This window comes from Alexandromys fortis, unplaced genomic scaffold (assembly GCF_014885135.2).
Source record: "Alexandromys fortis isolate MF-2015 unplaced genomic scaffold, M_Fortis_MF-2015_v1.1 scaffold_141, whole genome shotgun sequence".
NCBI lineage: Eukaryota > Metazoa > Chordata > Mammalia > Rodentia > Cricetidae > Alexandromys > Alexandromys fortis.
The window spans coordinates 218,501-242,730 of NW_026068060.1; the positions used below are offsets into that span (position 1 = coordinate 218,501).

Below are 24,230 nucleotides of genomic sequence, written 5' to 3' on the forward strand. Positions count from 1 at the left end.
TTTTAAATATCTTATTTATTTATTCATTATGTATACAGTGTTCTGCCTCCATGTATGCCCGCATGCCAGAAGAGGGCACCAGATCTCACTACAGATGGTTGTGACCCACCATGTGATTGCTGGGAATTGAACTCAGGACCTCTGGAAGAGCAGCCAGTGCTCTTAACCTCTGAGCCATCTCTCCAGCCCCCTTGCCAGAACTCTTGGCACCTGGAAGTTACTGGCTGGTTGTACACAGTCCAGGGTCTTCCTGTTATACTTCCTTCCAGTCCAAGCCTCTGTCTTTATTTTCCCGGGATGTACAAACCATAGAGAAAGGGAGACCTGGAAAGACTGCAGGGAAGTAGTGTCCAGCTATAGGCCAGGTGAGTATGTGACATACCCATGTACCTCCTTAGAAAAAAATCCTGCCTCCTCGTTTCCAGTCAGGAAAAATCTTAAGAAATCTGATAAAAATCATCTGGCTACCCCTGGTGGTGCCGTCTCTAGTCTATATCTTCAACTACTTGGTAGGTTGACGCAGGAGGTTGGAAAGTTCAAAGCTCGCCTGGGAAAGTTGGTATGTTGGTTAAGGTCAATGGTAACAATACACCTTCATGGTGAGAGTTCTTGTGGGCTTGGAGCGGCTGGGTCGCCTCCTGGGGAGAACCTACCTCCACCCGGCCCGTCACAGCACACCTGCACGGCTACGGCTTTCAACCCCGCCCACCTCCCCGGGCCCGCCCCTCGCGCGTGCGCAGACACCGACAGCTCCGCCCCCCCCCCCGGCGGTTCTTTCTCTCGCGGTGCGGCGCTCCTCAGCGGCAAGATGGCGGCGGCGCAGCAGGGAGCCAGCGATGGTGCCGCGCAGTTGGCGACGCCCGCGTCCGATGTTGACCCCCTCAGCCGCTTCACGTGTCCGGTGTGCCTGGAAGTGTTCGAGAAGCCGATGCAGGTGCCCTGCGGACACGTGTAAGTGGCGGGCGCCGGGCGGGACGAGACGGGACGGGCGGCCGGTCGGTGCCCTCGAGCCTCGGCGTCGCGCACCACCCGCCGCGGACCGTGCGGCCGGAGTGTGCGCGTGACTGCCGGGCGGTCAAGCGGGGCCCCCCGCCGGGCGGCCAGAATTGGACAGCGGGCACCGGGCGAACCCCGAACGGAGGGGAAGCGTCGGGGGGCTTGGCCTTAGCCGCGGCCGGGAGGCGGGACGCTCACGGGGGCGCACTTCGTTCGGGCCATAGCAAAGCCCGCGTGGCCCGGAGCCCCGTGTCACTGTCCGGGCTGTGTCAGCCGGTTCAGGAGCTGAGCGCGGGCGGCCTGGGCTGCCCTCGGGGCTGGGACCGTACAGCGGGGTTTCAGTTCCACCCTGGCACATTGACGCTCCCCTCAGCTGCAGGGTCTGGGGGCGCACGCCACCACCTGCTTCATTTTCTCGGTGGCCCCGCTCACCGATTGTTACCTAGGCTTGGTCCTGGCGACCCCCGCAACGCCGGCACCCTCTGGGCCCCGCAGGCGTTCCCACTGCCGTCCTGTGCGGGCCAGCCTTTCCCAGGTGAATAAACTTTGAAGGTTGGCATGGAGCCGCCTCACCTGCCCGCTGTCCCCAGGTGGCTCTCCAGGTCTGGTTTAGCCCAGACCCGCTGCCCGCGCGGGGCCAGGCCAGCCTTCCCAGCAGCCAGGAGCCCTGGGCTCCTTCCAGCTGTAGTTGAGGTGTAGGTGACCTGTCCCCATCCCCTCCCCACCAGTGTTCATGCTTCGGCCCGGCATAGATGACCTCTCTCCCTGCTCTCCTGTGGAGGCTTTGCTTGCTTTTCAGTACCCAGAGCACCATGTAGGGACCACAAGAACAGGGTTGCCATGCCTCCTCCCCCTTAATGTAATCCTTTGCTCAGCACTGTAGGTGCCCCTAGACCCCTCGCAGTCAACTGGAGTGTCTGTCTGCATGCCCTCTGTGTGCTGGCTTCGGGGTACAGTAAGAAGGCGATTTGACGCTAAGGATGACAGCCCAGGAAGATGATAGTAGGTAGTGGCTGGTGAGGTGGCTCAGAAGGTGAAGGCATTTGTGACCAAACCTGATGACCGTTCACTCCTGGGGAGCCACGTGGTAGAATTGACTCCTAAAAGTGGCATACACATTTGCACTCGCGCGCATATGTGATACACACACACAGCATATTTTTTTAAAAAGTGCTAATGATGAAGCTGTGGTGTAGGTCGCATGCAGTAGGAAAGCATTGCAAGAGTGGTGTGCAGCTGTTAACTGCGAACAAACTTAACCAGATTGAAAAGCAGCCAAATTTGAGGCTTCCTTAACTTTTTCCTAGGTCAAAGGTCAGTTTGGTGTTGCCCGAAGTCAGACACACCTTGAGGGAGCCTTCTCCACGTGCCCTCTGCTCTACCTAGTTGATTGTTCACGGCTGTGGTCGGGACCTTTGCTTTTTATGAAACTCGGATCCAGCCCTGAGTGGCTACATCCTCTGTGGTCTGGGTGGAGTGCAGATAGCTAGAGCTAAAGAAACAGCCCCATTTCTAGGAAGTAGAAACTGAAAGCTCAGGGCACTGGCAGCTTAGAAGCTGCTTCCTTGTCAGGATATAACTCAGGCATACCCAAGGCTGGTGAGCTTGTGATAGGCCATTAAATAAGCTGCTTTATCTGCATGCTGGATGGGCTTCCTCTGTTGTCTGGAATTACTCTTTGGGTGGGCTTTTGCAAAGGCCCTGCCTTCCTTGCCTTTTCTCTGTGTGATCTGCCACATCACTGTCCCAAAGGTCTTCTTGTCTACTCTTGACACTTTCCGTTATGTTTGGTGTCATCTCTGTGACACTCTTTGTCCAGATCTTTGTGACCTGCAGTTCAGTGGCACTTCCTGTGGTGTTATCCTTATTCTCCATCACCGGAAGAAGTGACTGTGATTTCTTCAATTTAAAAATATAACATTGTTCCAAAAAAAAAAAAAAAAAAGCCAGGCGGTGGTGGCACACGCCTTTAATCCCAGCACTCCGGCGGCAGAGGCAGGTGGATCTCTGTGAGTTCAAGGCCAGCCTGGTCTACAAGAGCTAATTCCAGGACAGGAACCAAAAGCTATGGAAAAACCCTGTCTCGGAAAAATAAATAAATAAATAAAATAAAATAAAATAACATTGTGGTCTTTAATCCCAGCATTCAGGGGGCAGAGACAGGCAGCTCTCTGTGAGTTCAAGGCCAGCCTAGTCTACAAATCAAGTTCCAAGACAGCCAGGATTGTTACACAGAAACGCTGTCTCAAAACAAAATTTATGTGTACATGTATATCATCATAAAGACTCACCACTCTGCCCTCAGGTAAATGACTAGGACTCCCAGTCTATACTAGAATTTTGCCTAACAAATGATAAAGATTTCTTAAAAGAAAGTAAAAAACGGATCAGCTGTGCTTTAAATGCATATCCTGGGCTCTTCATCAGATTTTGTCAATGGAACTGCGCAATGTGCCAGTGGCTGAGTAGTGTGGTGCCCTGGCCTTCATAGCCATTCTTCCTGTGTTTCTCCTCAGCATCACCACCTTGTTCTTCTTCCAACTCAGTGAGCCAGCAGGTGCTGCCTCTGCCTCTGTCTCTGGCTCACCGTGTGCTTCCGTGACTGCCCGAGTCACTCGTTAGGTTTGCACTGTCTTCCTCGTCAGTCTTCACGTTCAGAAAGTGTGCTGCTGTCTGCAGTGCACCAGAACTGATTTCCTGAAACTTGGGTTTGATGTTAGTATCTTGCTTTAAACCTTTGACCTGCTTTTGAGAAAAACTTTTGCCTCCCAAGTATTGGAATTGAATGTATGCACTACCGCCACCTTTCGAGAAACACTTTAGAATTTGGTTTCCTGAGTACTTAGAGAATTTTCAGCCTGAACGCCCCCTCCCCCCAATATCCTCTTTTCACTGTTTAGTTTGCATGCCTGTGAGTAAAGTTCCCTTGACACTTTTGAATTTGGGATTGATATTTGTTTTGTTTTTTGAGGCAGGGTCCCTCCCTCTGTGTAGCCCTGGCAGTCCTGGAACTTGCTATATAAACCAGGTTGGCCTCGAACTCAAAGCCTCCTACCTTTGCTGCCCGAGTGCTAGGACTGAAAAAAAATTTTTTTTTCTTTTTCTTCCCCCACACCATGCATAGACTGAAAAACAATTTTTGGCTTGAGGTCATAGAGTATTCTTCCTTTGTCTATTGCAGGTTTTTTGTTGTTGTTTTTGGTTTTTTGAGACAGGCTTTCTCTGTAGCTTTGGAGCCTGTCCTGGAACTAGCTCTTGTAGACCAGGCTGGTCTTGAACTCACAGAGATCTGCCTGCCTCTGCCTCCTGAGTGCTGGGATTAAAGGCATGCACCACCACCACCCAGCAGTCTATTGCAATTTTTTAAAGGCTGATCCAGAGGCTGCCTCTGAGGTCTGATGGGCCCCAAGAGGTTATAATTAGCTCCCCTGGGTTTGTGTGTACCCGTGCTTGCGTTCACCTTTGAGAGTTAGCAGTTCCACATACTGTATCACACATGTATGACACCCAGCTAAGTGTTTGCTATTCATGGGCTGTTCTCCAGCAATACTCCAGGTGGGTATGATGTCTTCAATTTCGCACAGAAGCAAATGGGGTCAGGAAACCCCACCAAGACTCCCTAGTGACAGGAACTAAGCTTTGAAGGCTCAAGCATAATAAGCATAATTCCTTTTTCTATATAGTGTAGATTGTGTGTGCAGTTTTTTCTGTCCTGAAAGCACTTAGTATTTTATTTGAATGAGTAGGAAGTAGGCTGTTCAAATCCATTATTCATTGGTGTCTTTTAAAGAGTTGATCCACTTTTGTTGTCTTGTCTCTTTGCATGACAGGTTCTCTGTATGTCTTGTTCTAGCTTTTGCTCTGCATGCCTGCAGGAATGTCTGAAGCCGAAGAAACCTGTCTGTGGGGTGTGTCGCAGCGCTCTGGCACCTGGCGTCCGAGCTGTGGAGCTCGAGCGACAGATCGAGAGCACAGAGACTTCTTGCCATGGCTGCCGTAAGAATGTATGTGGACATACGTGGAGAGTCCTTGTCTTTCAGTGATGAGATGGTAAAACAGTACAAATGTCTAAAATTAGAGCCGAGGAGTGACTAACAGCGCAAATGCATGCCTGCTGTTTGTGGTGGTCGCTGTGCTGCTGGGTTGGGTTTTTTTTTTCCCCCATGACCTTGCTGGGTTTTTTCCACCCATGACCTTGCTGGGTGGTTTTTTTTCCCCCATGAGTTGATTTAGTTTAGCGATTTATACATTTTACCTTTGAAATCTATAGAAGTAAACCCCCACCCTCATAAAAGACCCATCTTCAGCTGGGGAGTGGTAAACACTTCTACTCTAAGGACTTGGGGACAGAAGCAGCAAAGCCAGGAGTCCTAAACCAGCTTGGGTTACCGAAGACCTACGTGAGAAAGTGTTAACTCTCTTGTTTGCTTTCTATTTTAATAGGATATAAGGGTATTTCCTTATTTTTAAAAAATATAAAATGAAATTAGTGGCTCAAAACATCTGGTGCTGTGGGTATAATTCAGTAGAGTACTTACTAGCGTGCAGGAAGCCCTAGGTTCCATCCCAGCACCCTGTGTGGTAATAGGAGGATCTGAAATTCAGAGCCAACCTGGCATACATGAGACTGCTTCAAAAAAAGAAAAAAAATCATCACTAGTTATAAATATACTGGATCTGTTTTAACTCTTGAAAGACTCCTGAGTAGATGTGAGGTGGAGCGCGCACCACCGGTGTCTGCCTACCAGTGGAATGTGGTCGTGCTGTGCATTTTCTCAGGGACACATCACTGTGCCCTGTGCTTGCACTAATCACTACTTCTGGGAGCACAGATAACTTGTACTTTATCTTCCTTGTTGGTTTTTAAGTCATACAATTTTTTATTCTAGACAATAAAATAAATAAATAAAACACCACTGTGTGTTCCATCATAGATCCCCTCTTGAAAGGGGGGTCAGTTTGCTGTGTGGTAGTGTACACTGGTGATCCTGGTACCCAGGCTGAGGCTGGAGAAGAGTTTTACAAAAGCTGCTCAGCACTTTGTACCCTTTAGGCAGACATCAGTGTAAATGTGTACAAACACACAGTGAGGGTACACCCTTGCTTCTTTCATCTGTTTATATTTGAAATTCTTGTTTTACTAACTAGATAGCTTTGTATGTCATCTTGTTATTTTAGTTTTGCTTTTTTAGGCAAGGTCTCACCATGTAATCCTGGCTAACTCAGAACTTACTAAACTCAGAGTTTCACCTGCCTCTGCCTCTTAAGTGCTGCAAAATTAATAGGCACAAGTCACCACAACCATCTGAACCTCATTATCTTTTATTTACTCTTAACAATCTCAATGCTAATCCCTGGTTGACTTATTTGGTTTGTTGGCTTTATTTTTGTTCTTTTTTGTTTTGGAGACAGGGTTTCTCTGTGTTGCTTTGGAGCCAGTCCTGGAACTAGCTCTTGTAGACCAGGCTGGCCTCGAACTCACAGAGATCCATTTGCCTCTGCCTCCCAAGTGTGCTATCACCACTACCAACTGGTTTTGGTTTTTGGTTTGTTTTTGTCTTTGTTTTGAGATAAGGTTACTCTGTATAATCCTGATTGTCTGGAGCTCTTTGTGTCGTAGACAAGGCTGGCCTGAGATTCATGGAGAGTCACCTGCCTTTGCCTCCTGAGTGCTGGGATTAAATGTTTACACCACCATGCCCAGGTTGGTGTTTTTTTTTTTTTTAATTTATTTATTTATTATGTATACAATATTCTGTCTGTGTGTATGCCCACAGGCCAGAGGAGGGCACCAGACTCCATTACAGATGGTTGTGAGCCACCATGTGGTTGCTGGGAATTGAACTCAGGACCTTTGGAAGAGCAGGCAATGCTCTTAACCGCTGAGCCACCTCTCCAGCCCTTTATTGTTTTTTAAAAAGTAAAAACAAAATAAAATAGTCTCATATGACCAAGGTTGGCTTTAAACTGATCTTCAGCCTCTGCCTCTGAAGTGCTGGGATTATGAATGTGAGTGATCATACCTAGCAAGTTTCAGTCCCGCCTCCCTTTTATTTTAAGATTTATTTTATGTGTATTGGTGTTTTGCCTTCATGTATGTCTGCATGAAGATGCCAGATGTCCTGAAACTAACTATAGACAGCTGCCCATTGGGTGCTGAGAATTGAATCTGGGTCCTCTAGAAGAGCTGCCAGAGCTCTCAACCACTGAGCCTTCTCTCCAGCTCTTCTCTTCGTTCTTTTACCCAGGATCTCGTGCAGCCTTGGCTGGTCTCAGACTCAGTATGTAGGGGAATAACCTTGAATTCTGAACTTTGAGCGTTGTAGTGTAGATGGCTATAGAATGGATACAGCTTTCTCCTCCATCTGTTCAGAGGGTTTTAGTTTTGGGTGTACAGTGAGACTCTTATAGGCTCGTTCCCACATTTATTCTCAAGCTCCTGGGTGGACAGCTGAGTCTGAGTGCTCTGGGCCAGCTCCAAGGTTGGCATCTGAGTCAGTGCGCTCTGGCCAGTGCCTACAGATCTGGGATCAGAACCCTGTATCCTCACAGTTGGATTTTGAATCTCAACAAACTGACTTCAATCTTTCTTTTCTCATGCACACTCTTCTCCCCTGTGTGCTTTAATTTTTCTCTGTTTGTAAGGTTTGTAAAGCAGTATGTTATTGGCACATGCCTGCAATACCAACCAACTCTGGGAAGGTAGAGGCAGGAGTATTGCAAGTTCCGGGTCAGCCTGAACTACATGAGACCCTGTCACAAAGCAAAATAAAAATAGATGGTTGTACGTTATATGTGCCCCCCAAATCTTTCTCTCCTCCTTTCTCATTTTGCATATTTAAGAGTTCTCACACAAGTGTGTTAGCATGTGTCTATATTCTTTCCTGGGGAGGCTGAGACAAGAGGATTTATTCAGGCCAACTTGGGTAATAAATGCAAAACAACAAAGGTACAGTTGGAAGCAGACCAAAATACGATTCATCTCTGTGTAGGTTAAACTAGCCTGGAACTCTTGGTAGTCTTCCTGTCTTACCCTCCCAGAGTCCTTGAGATCACAGATGTGTGCCACCATGCCTAGGTAAGAGAAATTCAAATGTGTGAGTGTAGGGCCAGTGAGATGACTTAGCAGTTAATGGTGCTTGGTGCCTAATTCTGACACCTGAGGCCTGAGTTCAGAGAGATGGCAGTAGCAGAATCTGTAATTCCACAGGAGAATCAGCAGAAATTTTTGGGACATCCAGCCTGGCTTACATAGTCGTGAAAGTCCTTGTCTCAAGGTAGAGGACCAGCACCTTGTGTGTCCTCCACACAGATCACTCACACACACGCACAAAATAGAGTTTAGAATACTTTTTAAAGCATCACTGGATTTGGAAAATGTCAGTAAGCCAAGAGCAGATGGTGAGAGTGACCTCATAGTGGAAGCAGATATAAGCAAGGTGAAACAGCCATCCCGCTATAGAGAAAGGCTGCAGCTGTTTGGTTTCTGCCCACTGGCATAGTCAGAAGTTCTCTGATTGTTAACCCATCGTGTGATCTAGTTCTCCTACCCCTAGTTTGGGATCATTTCTTAATAGTTCCTCACTAACTCTTGGTCCCGCTCTTTATATTCAAGTTCATCCTATCTAAGATCCGAGCCCATGTGGCTTCATGTTCCAAATACCAGAATTACATCATGGAAGGTGTGAAGGCTACCACCAAGGATGCGTCCCTTCAGCCAAGGTAATGAATGACTTACTCGCCCCAGAAAGATGTGAGATGCTTGTGTTGGAGGAGGATTTAGGTGTGAAGATATGGGGAATTGGAGAGATGTGATCACTGGTGCTGGCTAAGGATGAGAGGTTCTGGGGTGGGGGATGTCTTCATGTGTTAATTGTGCTGATGTCAAAACACTCAATTCTGGCGCGTGATGGTCTTGGTTCTGAAAGGTAGTCCGTGCCCCTATATTAAATCTTTCCACTGATGTAATAAATCATATCAGGCTGAACTAATAAAACCAAGTTTAATTTGAGCAAAGCAACTCCCAGTGTGTGGGAAGGGTTGGGGGAAGAACTGGACTGCTTCTTAAATACCCTGTGGGCATGGTCTTGAGCATCTCAGGGGGAGGAGCCACCTGTGGCAGGCTTTCTGAGGGCAGGGTTTGGAGAGGGAGGAGGGGGAACTGAGGTGGAACTTCCACTCAAACAGGTTCATTGGAGTGGGCAATGGTTGAGGTGGTGTGGAATGGTTCTCAGGGCGCTCTTTTGTATCTCACCTCCCAGAAATATCCCAAACCGGTACACCTTTCCTTGTCCTTACTGTCCTGAGAAGAACTTTGATCAGGAAGGACTTGTGGAGCACTGCAAACTGTCACACAGCACGGATACCAAGTCTGTGGTAAGAATTACCTTTTCTTTGAGTAGGTAAAAAATCAGACATGCAGAAAATTACTAGATTGTACAATGACAATGAAGTCTTAGCCTTCACCTCACAGCAGTTTGCTAAAATGTGCTTAACTGTGTTCTATACATATATGTATGATTTTGATGAGCCATTTAGGAAGTTACAGATACTATGACCTTTTCCCTCTTAAGTTCTTCAGCATTTATCTCAATGTTTTCTTTAAAAATCGCTTAAACAACAACAACAAAGAGTCTCGAGTAGGTTATGCTGGCTTCAAACTCATCTTGTAGCCAGGGATGATTTTGAATTTTTGATCCTCCAGCTTCACCTTCCAAGTGTCAGGATTGCACTGAGCCACCATGCCCAGCTCTGGATATTTTGTTTTTATTTCTTTGTGGTCCTGGTGGTTGAACCCTGCCTTACCTATTATAGGCAAGTGTTCTACCATTAAGCCATGTCACCAGCTCAGAAGCTGTCAAGATAAGTGTGGTGCTGTCATAATTGGTAGAGGTGATGCAAGCTCTTAGCCCTATTCAAGAATTGGTGCTCTTATTCATACACAGTCAGAAGGGAAGTGAGAAAAGCAAGTTCTGCCTCCTGATCTAGCTAGGCTCACAGCTATTGGCTTCAGACTTAACCATCCCAGCACCTACCAGGGGTCTGCAATCAGCTCAAGAAGGGGAGGCCAGCTCCAGCTAAGGATGGTCTTCCAGGTTCCAAAGTGAAAGGTGACCTCTGAAAGGCCTGAAAGTAGGGTAACCAAGCTTAGTTAAGGCAGGGGCATGTTGAGCTGAAATGGAGTTGGTGGCTTGGATTCAAGGAAGCAAACATGAGCTTTTTTGAGTTTAAGGAAACCGTGTTTGCCTCTTGGACTAACTCCCTTTTAGGAAGCTGGGATGGTGTGCAGGTGAGGAAGTCTGCTGCCTGTTGAGTTCAGTGAACAGAGCGGGGAAATCAAGGGGAGGGAGAGTCAGGAGCTGGCCACATGCAATATCCGTCCCAGTGCTTCTACACTCTCATCTGAGCTAGGGCAACATGCTCTGTCATTGCCCCCAGATCACTCCTATAGCCCAGGCTGGCCTTGAACTCCCCGATCCTCTTTCCTCTCCCTCTTTGGTGCTGGGGTTAGAGGTATATTCTATGTGCCTGCTCAGATTGGCTTTTCGTGTGCATACTTTAGGCCTTATCTTTGTCATTCGGGCCTTTACTTTGTTAGCATTGGTGTAAAGCTGAATTTTACTTTGTGGGGATCAGTCATTCATCATTTTACGAGCCTGTACCCATTCCCACGTCTTGTTTGAATTGAATAAAGAGTATTTTATGGGTTGCTTCATGTTTATGGGGTAGAGTAACTGGGCCTTGTACCTGGACTTATCAGTAAAGCTGTCCTAGAAGAAAGGGGGCTGAGCAGAGGTCACAGAGGACCAGGTTTAGCCCAGGCATCAGGTCACAGCACCTTGCTTCCTCCTGGCAGGTTTGTCCCATATGTGCCTCTATGCCTTGGGGAGACCCCAGCTACCGCAGCGCCAACTTCATGGAACATATCCAACGCCGCCACCGCTTTTCCTATGATACTTTTGTGGTGAGTCTTGTCCCCTGGGGTGGGTAAACACTGTTGCTCAATTTTCTCGAAGGGGCAGCAGCCTGGGGCACTATTCAGGCTTAAAGAACTCTCGGTCCCAGAAGGAAGTTGCACAATGTCTCTTCACGGGTGTCAGAGTAGGACTTAAGATGTCCTGGCAGTTTTCCAGCTGTGAGACTTCCTCTTTTCTTTTCCCTACTCTGCCTCCCAATTTTGCCCACTTTTGCTGTGTTTGATTTCCTTAGAGAGCTTAGTTGGTTTACACTCAGGTTGACTGTCCAAGGACAAGGCAGTGAATAGAAATGGCCCACAAACTGACAGGGATTGCAACTCCAACTACCTGGAAGTGTAAATGTGTCCTTGGAATATGGCTTAGTGGTAGAGCCTTTGCCATGCAAGACATCCTGGGTTTTGTCCCCAGCGATGTAAGACAGTAACACAATGCTGCTAGAGCGGCATTTACACCTTAACTTACTGGCACACTTTTGTTTTCCTAGCACTTGGTAACTGGGGGCAGAAGGATCAGGAATTCAAGACCAGCTCAGACTACATGAGACTTGTTTCAGAGGGGAAAGCAAAGCCAAATGTAGTGGCGCATTCCTTTAATCCCAACACTTGGGAGGCAGAGGCCTCTCTGATTTCGAGGCCAGCCTGGTCTACAAAGGGAGTTAGTTCCAGGACAGCTAGGACTGTTACATGGAGAAACCTTGTCTCAAAAACAAAGAACAAAACTTATTCTCAGTATAATATTTGGAACAAACTTGAAGGCTGTCCTTACTGTTCCTATAGAGACTTTTTTTTTTTTTTTTTTTTTTTTTTTTACTGCTCAGGTAGGCTTCTGCCTCACCTAGATGGCTGTTTAACTGTAGTGCCCACTGTGCCTCTGAAGCCTCTTGGGAATGGCACCTCAGTTGAGTGTACGTGTGTTTGTCTTATTTCTGCACCCATGAACTGAATTTGGCATTTGAGTACTTAGTTTGTGTTAGGTGTGTGTACTCTCTGGGACACTGAGTTCTCATTGGGGAAGAAGTGGAATTTTGTTGTTTTGTTTGCTGGAGAGTGTTCATGTGCACGTGTGATCTGTGCATGCATGAACAGAGGCCAGGTATCAACATCAGACGCCTTTTATCAGTCTCCACCCTATTCTTGAAACAGGGTATTTCCACTTGGACTAGTCTGTTAAGTGAGGCAAGTCTTTGTGATCCCTGTTTCCTTCGTAGAGCACTGGATTACTGGTGTGCACCTCAACACCCTCAACCTCCTTTTACATGGGTGGTGGAGATCTGAACTTGGTTTTTGTGCTTGACACAGCAGGCAGTTTGCCAACTGAGTCATCTCTGCAGCCCCAGGAATTACTTTTTATTTTTTAGACTATATGTATGTCTGTACACCACATATGTGCAGTGCCTACAGAGACCAGAAGGTACCCAATCCTCTGGGACTGGAGTTAACAGGGGTTGTAATCCACTATGAGTGATGGGAATTGAACCTGGGTCCTCTGGAAAAGCAACCAGTGCTCTTAACCACCAAGCTGTCTCTCTCCAGCCCCAAGTTGTTAACTTTTATTTAATGATGAAACAGCAGAGACACTGAGAGATGAAGTAATTTTCCTGGTTTCACAGCATCTAAACAGTAGCCTGGGGTCCTTAGAAGACTGTCTTGCTAGGTTCCTGGTGAAGTTGAATCTTCTGAGTGTGAACAGTTACTTAGGCTGCTGTCTTCTGCCCTCAGGATTATGATGTTGATGAAGATGACATGATGAACCAGGTGTTGCAACGATCCATCATTGACCAGTGAGCAGGGTCCTCACTGTCCACCTCATTCTAGAGCTTCCAATACGCATTAGGTTGTGAGCCCTTGACTCTTAGACCTCACATGTAATGCAGATCTGGAAATGAGCCATGGCACTGGACAGGGTCACTTCTCCCAGAGTGACAAGGTCCTAGGGCAGAGCCCTGTTTTCTTTGGGCTCTTACTGACTTTGTCTTCCCCACTGGTAACCTTGTTTGTCCCATGGTCTTCTCTCACACACCTCAGAGCTTCTGTCCCTACATTCATCCTACTGTCCTGTGTTTGTCTCCTAGGTCCTCCTAGCCAGCCAGGCCCTTCCCTGGGCCGTGAATAGCACAATAACAGGGACCCCTTTCCTTGGCCCCTGAGGTACCTGTGTCTGCTGTACCAGGACAGGGCTGTGCTCATCTTTTCCTCCTGGGTGACCTTGGGCTTTCACAAACTGATGCTGGAAGTTTTGGTTACTGCTGTGTCCCTACACCTGTACATCCATAGAACTGATGGCTTCTGTCTTAAATGCCTGACAGTGCCTTTATAGGATAAGGTATCACCATAGAAATGTAGTGGAAATGTTGGGTAGCAAAGCTGGGGTGCATTCATCTGTAAGTGGGGAGAAAGTGGAGTGGTGTGGCTTTTGGTTCTCTGTCACTCTGAGTGTTCCAGGTGGCTGGGTCCTGGGCCCCTCTTTTGGGTATCTGCTGATAGTCTTGCTCTGAAGAATGAGAGCCCTTGGGTAATGGGAGGAGGGAAGGCACTGACTATTGTATGTGCTGCTTGGTAACTTGATGAACCTGAGCATTCCTGCTTTCCTACAGCCCTCCTTGCTCAAGTGTGTGTTTTAAAACCCTGCCTTTCAGTGCACAGGCTATGGCAAAACCAGGTCCTACCCACTTGTCTCTTCAAAGCCCCTGCTGGGAAATTAAGGAAGCTAGGCCCCTGCCAAAGTTGAGAAAGGCAATCTGCTGGAGGCTCTGTTGAGCAGCTGCTCTGCTCTAAACGCTGGAAGTCCAGCACATTTACAGAGTACAGTATGGGCACCACCAGGCCAATCTGCAGAATAGACCCTCTGACAGACCTAGGGCTTGGGGGTAAGTCATCCTTCCTGTCCTGTGGCTCTGGTGTAGCTGAGACTGCATACACTAGTGTGCTTTTGACTCGTCCTTCCACTGCGACCTCTGCCTGCCAGGAAGAGCTAGCTCAGATCCTCCCAACCTGCAGAGTCGGGCAGAATCACTTTTCCAGGGTTACTGTTGGAAGAGCCCAGACATAACCACCTCTTCACTGTACCCTCTGGAAAGATTTGCTCAGGAGACGCCTGGAGGGAAGTCTGACTCAACCTTGACCTAAGGAACTGAGAAGAGCACAGCCATGCCACAGTGCAACATGAACCTCTTGTCCTGTATCACGTTAACTATTTCTAATACAGCAACTTTCTGGAAAGTGTCGTGTTATATTCTGGCTTTTAAAAGGTGAAATATAAATAAATTTATAATTTATCCAACCAGCAGGCTGTAATGTGTTTTCATTAAATAGCTTTTTCTGGAGTCTGGACTTGGCAGCCTCCAGAAGGTTGTTACTCCAAGGGAGCATTCTTGTCTGTCCCCGAGTCAGCCTGGCTTCTAGTCAATTCCGAGGCTTCATCAGCTGGGCCTGTCTTTGAAAAATAGCAAAAATTGTCACCCTCTCCTGAGTGGGGAGTTCACAGAAGCAGGTCAGACTCTAGACCCATCCCTGCAGTGACTTAAGTGAGACAGTCAAGGGGTTCCAAGGGCTCAGACGTGGGGTCCTTGTAAGTATGTGCATATATGCCAGTGTCTGACCCCTTATGAACTAGGGTCGTGGTATGTAATGAGCCATCTAAAGGAGTGTGCAGAACGGTGCACTGGATGCTGCCTGGGATCTGTGGGGCTGGCCTCCTGGGCTTTGTTCCTATTCTGGTTCTGTAGAGACTTGAATATGGCCCAGAGGTCTCAGTGCATCCTGTCTCTACTGTACCCTGACTTTGGTGTGCCCTTCGTCAACCCACTCCCTGCCCGAGTGCCACACATCACAGCCCAACTTGCCAGCTTCAAGATAAAGACATCTCCCACTGTGACAATGTTCTGTTCTTGCATCTGCTAGCTAGTTGCTCAGGAATTAACCTGAATATCAACTTGAACTCTTGTACCTCAGTTCCCTGTTATTCCCAAATCTAGCTTTAGTTCCTGAGCAGAATATCTTTCTCCCATGCAGCAGTCTTCCAGCATCTTAAAAAGCCCGATCTCTAGCTGGGTGCAGGTAGAGATCTTTCATCCCAGCACTCTGGAGGTAGAGGCTAGGCAGATCTCTGAGTTCAAGACCAGCCTGGTCTACAGATCAAGTTCCAGGACAGCCAGGCTACACAAAGAAACTGTCTCATAAAAACAGAACAAAAAATTTTGGAGTTGAAACTAACTAGGTGGTGTCTTTCTGATACAGCAACTTTCTGGAAAGTGTCATGTTATGTTCTGGCTTTTAAAAGGTGAAATATAAGTAAATTTATAATTTATCCAACCAGCAGGCTGTAACTCCAGCTCCATGGGATCCAACCCCTCCACATAGACATACATGCAGACAAAACATCAATGTATATCAAATACAAAAAAAATATTTTTAAAAATTTATGTGTGGGGGCTGGAGAGATGGCTCAGAAGTTAAGAACACTGACTGTTCTTCCAGAGGTCCTGAGTTCAATTCCCAGCAACCACACGGTGGCTCACAGCCACCTGTAATGAGATCTGGTGCCCTCTTCTGGCCTGCAGACATACAGACAAAATATTGTATGCATAATAATATTTTTAAAAAAAAAGTAAGCCTAGCCTAGGACGGCAGATGGTGAGGCAGAGATGAGGGTGGGCAGGGAGAGAGGAGGGCGAAGGAGTGGCACCAGGCACACTTGTTGCAGAGGGAGCTGGTGAGCTCCTTAGGAACTTCTGGGAAGAACACTGTACAGAAGGGAGCCCTAGATGCAGGGTCCCTGAGGCTGAAAGGGACACCAGTGGAGGAGTGTGTCTGTATGCGTGTCTATATGTAGTGTGTGTATTATGTGTGTGTGTGTGTTGTGTGTCTGTGTGCGTGTCTGTGTATCCTGTATCTTGGGGGCCTTTTGAGCCCTATCAGCTCTCCTAGGAGATGGGAGTGGGTAGTTTATGCACACAAGGGCAGTGTCCAAGGTTCAGCAGCAGAGTTCATCAACTGCTGCTTTTTTTTAAATTAATAACATATTTATTATTATGTATACAATATTCTGTCTGTATATAAGCCTGCAGGTCAGAAGAGGGCACCAGACCTCATTACAGATGGTTGTGAGCCACAATGTAGTTGCTGGGAATTGAACTCAGGACTTTTGGTAGAGCAAGCAATGCTCTTACCCTCTGAGCCATCTCTCCAGTCTTTAATTAATATTAAAATGTATTTAATATGATCATATTTGTGTGCGGTGTGTGTGTCGGTGTGCACACACACTGTGGAGATCACTGGACAGCTCTGGGGACTCAGTTCTCTCCTTCCACTTTTACCTGGGTTCCAGGGATCATCAAATTCAGGTCAGCAGGCAGCAAGTGCCTTCACCTGCTTAGCATTTCCTGGTCTTGCACTTGGTTAACTCTGTGGTCAGCACCAGGAAGGGCTCGGGTTTGAGAGCGTGCGCTGCTCTGGCAGAGGATCCCAGTTTGGCTCCCAGCACCCACACGGGGTGGCTCATTACCACCTTAACTCCAGTTCAAGGGTGACTGGTGCCTCTGGCCTGCACTGGTCTCTCTCTCTCTCTCTCTCTCTCTCTCTCTCTCTCTCTCTCTCTCTCTCTCTCTNTCTCTCTCTCTCTCTCTCTCTCTCTCTCTCTCTCTCTCTCTCTCTCTCTCTCTCACTGGTCCCTCCTCTCTCTCTCTCTCTCTCTCTCTCTCACACACACACACACACACACAAAATTAAAAATAAATTTTTTGAAAAGTGCAAGAGAAGGCTCAGTGGTTAAGAGCACTCGCTGCTTTTGTAGAGGACATGGGTTCAATTCCCAGCACTACTTGGAGGCTTACAACCATCCCTAACTCCAGTTTTAGGGGATCTGACACCCTCTTTTGAACTCTGATAGTAGCAGGTGCACATGTGATCTACATAAAATGCATATGCAAATTATAACACAATGCCAGCCAAAGCACCAAACTAGGCGGCTGAGCTGGAGCTGGGAGGCAGAACTCTCACCCAGCAGGTAGAAAGCTCCAGGTTCAACCTCCGGTGCCACAGAAAAATAAACAATATAACTTAGGAATGGGAAAGCCACGTAATGTAGCAAAGGGCTCCCCCTCCACCCTGCTTCCTCTCCCCAGATTCTAGTCTCCTTAGAAAGCCTTTTAGGTCCCTAACAACCTTACAATTTCTTCTTCTCATATGCAAATGAGCCCACTGTGCTGCAATTACCTACGCTGCTGTCTCCACCTCCATTACCTTCCTTCTGCCAGGCAATAGGGCCTTGGAGGCGCTGGCTGGCCCTCACTTGGGCCAGTTTGGAATGCTATAGGGACCCAGCTGGGATTGTACCTCCTCCACAGAGCCTGGTCCGTTCCTAGCGGATGCCCTACTGTTGGTAACAAGAGGCTGGTAGGAGGCCCATGACCCAGAAGCCAGCCTCCAAAGCAGTTTGTATCTACCGACCAGTGAGGAGGGTCTGTTCTCTAAAGATGGAGGCAGGAGCTGAGGCTGAACTTTGTTCTCTCACCGTCCCCATTGTCTTTCCAGTCAAGGTCAGCTCTGGCCCCCCAATCCTTCCTCTGATCAGCAGCCCAGTGAAAATCAGCCAGCAGCACTCTGGGAAACTGGGAATCCCTGGCCAGGCCTGTGGTAGGACAAGACCCCAAGGATTCTGGAAGGCTGAGGCAGGTCAATGGTCAAGGTCAGCCTGAGCAACTTTCCCAGGGCTCTGGGAGAAGGACAGGTGGTTGAAGGCGCTTGCTGCCAGAGCCACACTATGACACGTGGGGTGTGCCTGCTTCAAGGAAAAGGGCTGGGGATGTAAATCAGAGGTGACTGACTTTAATCTTAACCCAGTTCTTCTGAAAAAAAAAAAAATTAATGCAGAGTCAGGTTGAACTCTCTTGAGTTCTAAGCCAGCCTGATCTATACACCAAGTTCCAGGCCAGCCAGGGCTACATCATGAGACTTTATCTATAAAGAAGAAGAAAAAGAAGTCGTCAACTTGCTGATCGAAAGGACTTGAAAAGTACTTTAGGATACAAGGAAATAGAAACAGCTCTGGGCACAGGAGAGGTGGCTCCATTACTCTTCTGTCCTGTGGTGGCATGGGCTGATACAAGATGTCATGCCCCTCCCCCACCAATACCTGAGGCAGGTGGGAGAGATGGCCCTGAGGTCTTAAGAGTGGGAGAGCTGTCCCTGCCCCCATCTGCTGCAGCACTGCAGAGAGTCCCCTTCACACCGCGACTGGACAACACAGTAGAGTTGGCCCCGAAGGTATAGATTTGGGAGATCCAACCTTGAGGACTTGAGGACGGGAAAGCAGAATCGGCCCTGCCCCCTGCTCTTCTCTGTAGAAAGTGAACTAGCCAAGTCAATGCGGGAGAGTGCACCCTGGTGGTGAGGACGAGGGAGAGCTGCCGGGCTGACCAACCCTGCAACTACCCAGGCCCAGAACCAGGGTTATGTGTTGGTCCACCCCGACACCCTCTCCATCTGTGATCTGCCGGAGCACATAAAGAGACGGGTTCGGGTTCTGCAGACCCAAAGCTGAGGATCTCCACAACCCAGGGCAGCAGCAGGACAACCAAGAGGAGTTCCCGTGAGGGCCCAGCATCAATAGTGAGTGCAGCAGAAACCAGGCTTCGAACCAGACCACTGACTCCTTGGACATACAGATACATGGGTAGAAGGACTTACTGCGTGGCTCACTGTCAACTACAGCTTCCATGATGAGATCCCTCCCCCAATTTTTTTTTCTTAAATTTTATGGGGGAGGGTACTGCCAGGGCAGGAAGCAGAAAATGAAAAGGGTTGAGATCCTGATGTGAATGACACAAAGAATGGAAAACCAAAACAAACAAACCCGCTCTGGATGTAAATGCCCAGGGTGACTCAGACAAACCCCAAAAGAAGCAAAAGCTGGCTGTGTGAAGTGCAAATCCCAGCCGGAGGCCCCATCTCAGAAGGTAGAGATAAAAAGGAAGAGACCACAGCCAGTGTGGGCCCAGGAATCCTCCACTCCCTGCTGAAGGGGATTCAGGTTAACCTTTCTGGAGGACGTTCAGCCATCAAGTTTTTTGTTTGTTATTTTTTCCAAGACAAGGATTCTCTGTAGCATTGGAACCTGTCCTGGAACTAGCTCTATAGACCAGGCTGCCTTGAACTCACAGAGATCCACCTGCCTCTGCCTCCCAAGTGCTGGGATTAAAGGCGTGTGTCACCACCACCTGGCCCTAAAACGGGACCTTTTTATAGCGGGGCATTGTCTAGCATTGAGATGGCATCTGTGGTGACAGAGGATGCTGTATTGATAAACAAGTGTGTATGTAACCATCTCCTTGTCTATTACAAAGGTGGAGATCTAGGGTGGAGGGACACTTTGGTTGGTTGTAAATGACGGGTTTAGTGAAGAGACACCTGAAGAGATGCAGTCTTTCCTATTTACATTAAATGGTCCCAGGTTGCTCTCCTAGGAAGGGGAGACGCAGGGAGACACTTTGGCCAGCAGAGGGCGCAGGAGGACTGCGCCCCAGGCTAGGGGCACGGTCGGCGTGGGGAGCCTTCTGAGAACTTGTGGGAGAATCAAAAAGGTCACTTGCAACTCCTGTACCCAGGAGGCTGAGGCAGAAGAACAGCGATCAGGAGACTAGCCTGCTAGTAAGACCTTCGTTTTAAAAATAGACGAAGTTACCGGGCGTGGCGACACAGGCCTTTTAATCCCAGCACTCAGGAGGCAGAGGGTAGCCTGGTCTACAGAGTGAGTTCCAGGCCAGCCAGGGGTAAACAGAGAAACCCTGTCTCAGAAACTCCCCTCTGGACAACAAACAAAAACAAATCACGAAGTCACTTGGACTTGTTTTGCACCTTAGAGCCTGTTCCCTGGGCCTGGCCTAGAGTGCTCGGTCTCTCCTTGTGGGGTGGGGTGGGGGTGGGGGTCTACCTCAGCCTCCAGCAAGGACATTCAGGATGGCTCACTCAGACCTATGCCTGGTGGGGAAGATCTGCTCCAACTTCCTTTGCAGCCTCTCCTGGGGTTCGGGTACCCCAAGGCCTTGAGGAAAATGGGCTGCTAGGTCTCCTTAGCAGGTGCCTCAGCAAGTGGGGCCTCTAGTCTCACTCAGCTGTTCTGACATCTTCAGGAGATATCAGCCACCAGGGTCTCCTGTAGCCCAGGTTGGCCTAGGACTCTTTTTTTTTTTTAAATAATTTATTTACTTTTATTTCATTTGCATTAGTATTTGCCTCAATGTATGTCTGTGAGGGTGTCAGATCTTGGTATTAAAGACAGCTACCATGTGGGTGCTGGGAATTGAACCCAAGTCCTCTGGTAGAGCAGCCAGTGCTCTTAACTGCTGAGCCCCAGCCTTGGACCCTTATGGTGAGGATGACTTCAGTGCTCTGCCTCTACTTTAGTGCAGGGATTAGAGGCATGCGCCGCCACTCCAGGCTAGCCACCTAGATTTTGGTTTTGTTTGTTTGCTTGCTTGTTTGCTTGCAAGACTCTGTGTAACAGCCCTGGCTGTCCTGGAACTCGCTCTGTAGACCAGGCTGGCCTCAAACTCACAGAGATCCACCTGCCTCTGCCTCCCAAGTGCTGGGATTAAAGATGTGCGCCACCACTGCCCAGCTGCCACCTAGTTTTACAGTCATGGCTGATAAAGGCTAGGTAGCTTCTACCTGGAGAAACCTACCTCAGTTGGAGTCCGTCACCCAGCGCTGGCCAGGGGTCTTGCACCCAGCTCCGACCACAGAGTGGAGCCTAATGGACGTGAGCGAGCCCTGAGGGGGGTGTCGGCTCTGTGAAGGTTCCCTGGAGGTGATGAGAAAGTTTTGGGAGTGGGAACACAAAAGATTTAACCCAATGCCTCCTGAATATTAAGATTTTTTTTTTTAAAGATTTTCTTGTTTGGCTGGGCAGTGTTGGCACATGCCTTTAATCCCAGCACTCAGGAGGCAGAGACAGGTGGATCTCTGGGTTTGAGGCCAGCCTGGTTACAGAGTGACAGAGAGGCTCCAAAGCTACAGAGAAACATTGTCTCAAAAAACCAAAAAAAAAAAAAAAAAAAAAAAAAAAAAAAAAAAAAAAAAAAAAAAAAAAAAAAAAAAAAAAAAAAAAAAAAAAGAAAGAAAGAAAGAAAGAAAGAAAGAAAAGAAAAGAAAAAAGAAAAGATTTTCTTGTTTAGGCTGGGAGTGTGGTAGCATGGTGGTGTCCACACCTTTAATTCCAGCACTCAGGAAGCAGAGAGGCAGGTATATCTCTGAGTTCAAGGTTAGTCTGGTCTACATAGCAAGTTCTAGGACAGCCATGACTACATAGAGTGTCTCTTTGTGTGTGTGTATGTATGTATATGTATGCATATAAACATATATGTATCTTTTTTTTTTTTTTTTTGGTTTTTCGAGACAGGGTTTCACTGTGGCTTTGTAGCCTGTCCTGGAACTAGCTCTGTAGACCAGGCTGGTCTCGAACTCACAGAGATCCGCCTGCTTCTGCCTCCCGAGTGCTGGGATTAAAGGCGTGCGCCACCATCGCCTGGCTAAACATATATGTATGTATAAACACACACACATATATGAATACACTCATGTGTATGGGTGTTTTACTGGCATGCATGTCTGTGCACCATGCACATGTAGTGCCTATGGACGCTGGAGAAGGCACTAGATCGCCTGGAACCAGGGTTACAGATGCTTGGAAGCTGTCATGTGCGTGTTGGAAACTGAACCCAGTGCTCTTGGCAACTAAGCCACCTCTCCTGAATATTATATTTTTTTGTGTTAAATATGCCATCCTCAGGCTGTTTAGATGGCTGCTCATTTGACAGGAGTGTTTGCCTGCTAGCAAACAGGAAGCCCTGGGTTTGATTCCCAACACAATATAAAACTGGGCGTTGTGATACACACCTGTAATCCCAGCACATAGGAGACGGAGGCAGGAGGATCAAGGCTATTGTAGACTACAGAACAAGTTTGAAGGCCAGCCTGGGCTATATGATACCTGTCAGTTATCAATCTATCACATCAAAAGGCTTTGAATGGTCTATTTCAAGTTCAAAGGCTAATCATAAAAAACTTCCCTCTCCTGGGAAGCAAACCTCTCTTTTCCTCCTTCCCAACCTAACACCCTTCCTTCCATTACCTCCCAAAGCCTAGGAGGGGGACGGGAAGGATCAGGTGTCTAAGGTCATCCTTGATTATCTGGTTTGAGACTAGCCTGGGCTACAGACCCTGTTTTAAAAAATATCAAAAAATAACAGCAGAAGAATTAGGGGCTCTGGGTGTAGCTCCCACAGCACTGGCTTTGCTCCCCGGCACTGCATACTCTGGGTTGGTGGTTGATACATATGATCTCAGCACTGGGGAGATGGAGACAGGTGGGCCTGGAATTCAAGGAAACCCTATGTCAAAAATAGAAAAAAAAAATTGGGCTGGAGAGATGGCTCAATGGTTAAGAGCACCGGCTGCTCTTCCAGTAGGACCGGTCTTCAGCTCCCAGCACCCACATGGCAGCTCACAATGGTCTGGGAGCTGACACCTTCACACCAATGCACATTAAAAAAAAAAAGTTAAAATAGCTTATTTTAAAAAGATAGAAAAAAGCATTGGTAGTGGCAGCACACACCTTTAATCCCAACACTCAGGAAGAAGAAGCAGGTGGATCTCTGTGAATTCCAGGCTACCTGGTCTACAGTTTCATGACAACCAAGGTTACACAAAAAAGCCCTATCCTTAAAAAAAAAAAAAAACAAAATAAATAAAATAAATAGGAAAAAAAAGCTGAAGCGATGACTCAGCAGTTAAGAGCACTGGCTTTTTTTTTTGTTTGTTTGGGTTTTTTTTTTTTTTTTTTTTTAATTTTTTTAAGACAGGGTTTCTCTGTATAGCTTTGGTGCCTGTCCTGGAACTGGCTCTTGTCAGTCTGGAAAGTCAAGGCTGGCCTCGGACTCACAGAGATCCACCTGCCTGTGCCTCTGTCTGGAGTGCTGGGATTAAAGGCTTATGCACCACTGCCCTGATACACTGGCTCTTTCTTACAAAGGACCTGGCTGGGTTTGGTTCCCAGACCCACACAGTGGCTCATAACCACCTGTCACTCAAATGCCAGGGAAATATGGCTTCTAAGGGCATCTGCATAGGTGGCATTCATTCCATAGGCACAGACACATAAATAAAAAATATAAAACCATAGTCAGGTAATGGTGGCATAAATCTTTAACCCCAGAACTTGAGACGCAGAGGCAGGCCGATCTCTGAGTTTGAGGCCAGCCTGGTATACAGAGAGAGTTCCAGGACAGCCAAGACTACTCAGAGAAACCCTGGCTCAAAAAACAAAACAAACAAAAACCCAAAACAAAACAAAAAAGCCAAAGAAGTAAAAATACACACACCTTTAATTCTAGCACTCAGGAGGCAGATAGATCTCTTCAAGTTTGAGCTCAGCCTGGTCTTAACCACTGAGCCATCTCTCTAGGCCCTAAAGATTTGTTTATTTTATGTGCATTGGTTTTTTTTGCCTGTGTGTACATCTGTGTGAAGGTGTTGGATCCTTTGGAACTGGAGTTACAGACAGTTGTAAGCTGCCATGGCTGGGGAGGCCAGCCTAATCTACACAATGAGTTCCAGGAAAGCCAGAACTACACAGTGATACTATGTCTCAAAAAACGAAAACAATAAAAACAAATTTTAAAAAAGGAGAAAAAAGAAGCCCAGCAGTGGTATCACACACCTTTAATCCCAGCACTCCTGAGACAGAGGCAGGTAGATCTCTACGAGTTCAAGACCAGCCTGCTCTACAAGAGCTAGCTCCAGGACAGGCTCCAAAGCCAAGAGAAACCCTATCTCAAAAAAAAAAACAAAAAAGAAGATTCTGCATTAAACATTTTCCTGACTTTTATCCTGTAAGTGGGTATATCCCTGAATTATATACCATTCGGTTTGCCTACTCTGACCACCTCTAAATCCAGCTGCTGCACACCTGTTTCTGACTTTTGCTCATCACTGTGACTTGAGAATCATTCATTGGTCATGGAACTGCTCATACTGCACCCTTCCTTCCTTTTCCTGGCAGGCTTTCACTATTCAGCCAAAGCTAGCTTTAAACCTCTGAGCTTCCGCCGGGCCGTGGTGGCGCACACCTTTAATCCCAGCACTTGGGAGGCAGAGGCAGGCGGATCTCTGTGAGTTCGAGACCAGCCTGGTCTACAAGAGCTAGTTCCAGGACAGGCTCCAAAACCACGGAGAAACCCTGTCTCGAAAAAACCAAAAAAAA

At 47.6% G+C, this 24,230-nt stretch overlaps 1 protein-coding gene across 2 annotated transcripts; it reads left to right on the plus strand.

The window, feature by feature from the left end:
* The first annotated feature begins 778 nt into the window (after positions 1-778).
* Rnf114 (ring finger protein 114) lies at positions 779-14,252 on the plus strand. 2 transcript variants are annotated; one of them, XM_050120157.1, is made up of 6 exons: positions 779-951; positions 4,827-5,000; positions 8,612-8,718; positions 9,258-9,372; positions 10,853-10,960; positions 12,692-14,252. In XM_050120157.1, exons 2-6 carry the CDS (start codon positions 4,836-4,838, stop codon positions 12,755-12,757), a joined length of 561 nt encoding a protein of 186 aa, XP_049976114.1. In that variant the 5' UTR covers positions 779-951; positions 4,827-4,835; the 3' UTR covers positions 12,758-14,252. The 2 variants fall into 2 exon arrangements, with proteins under 2 accessions (XP_049976114.1, XP_049976113.1); XM_050120156.1 differs by having other exon boundaries at positions 780-951; positions 4,850-5,000.
* The last annotated feature ends 9,978 nt before the right edge of the window (positions 14,253-24,230 follow it).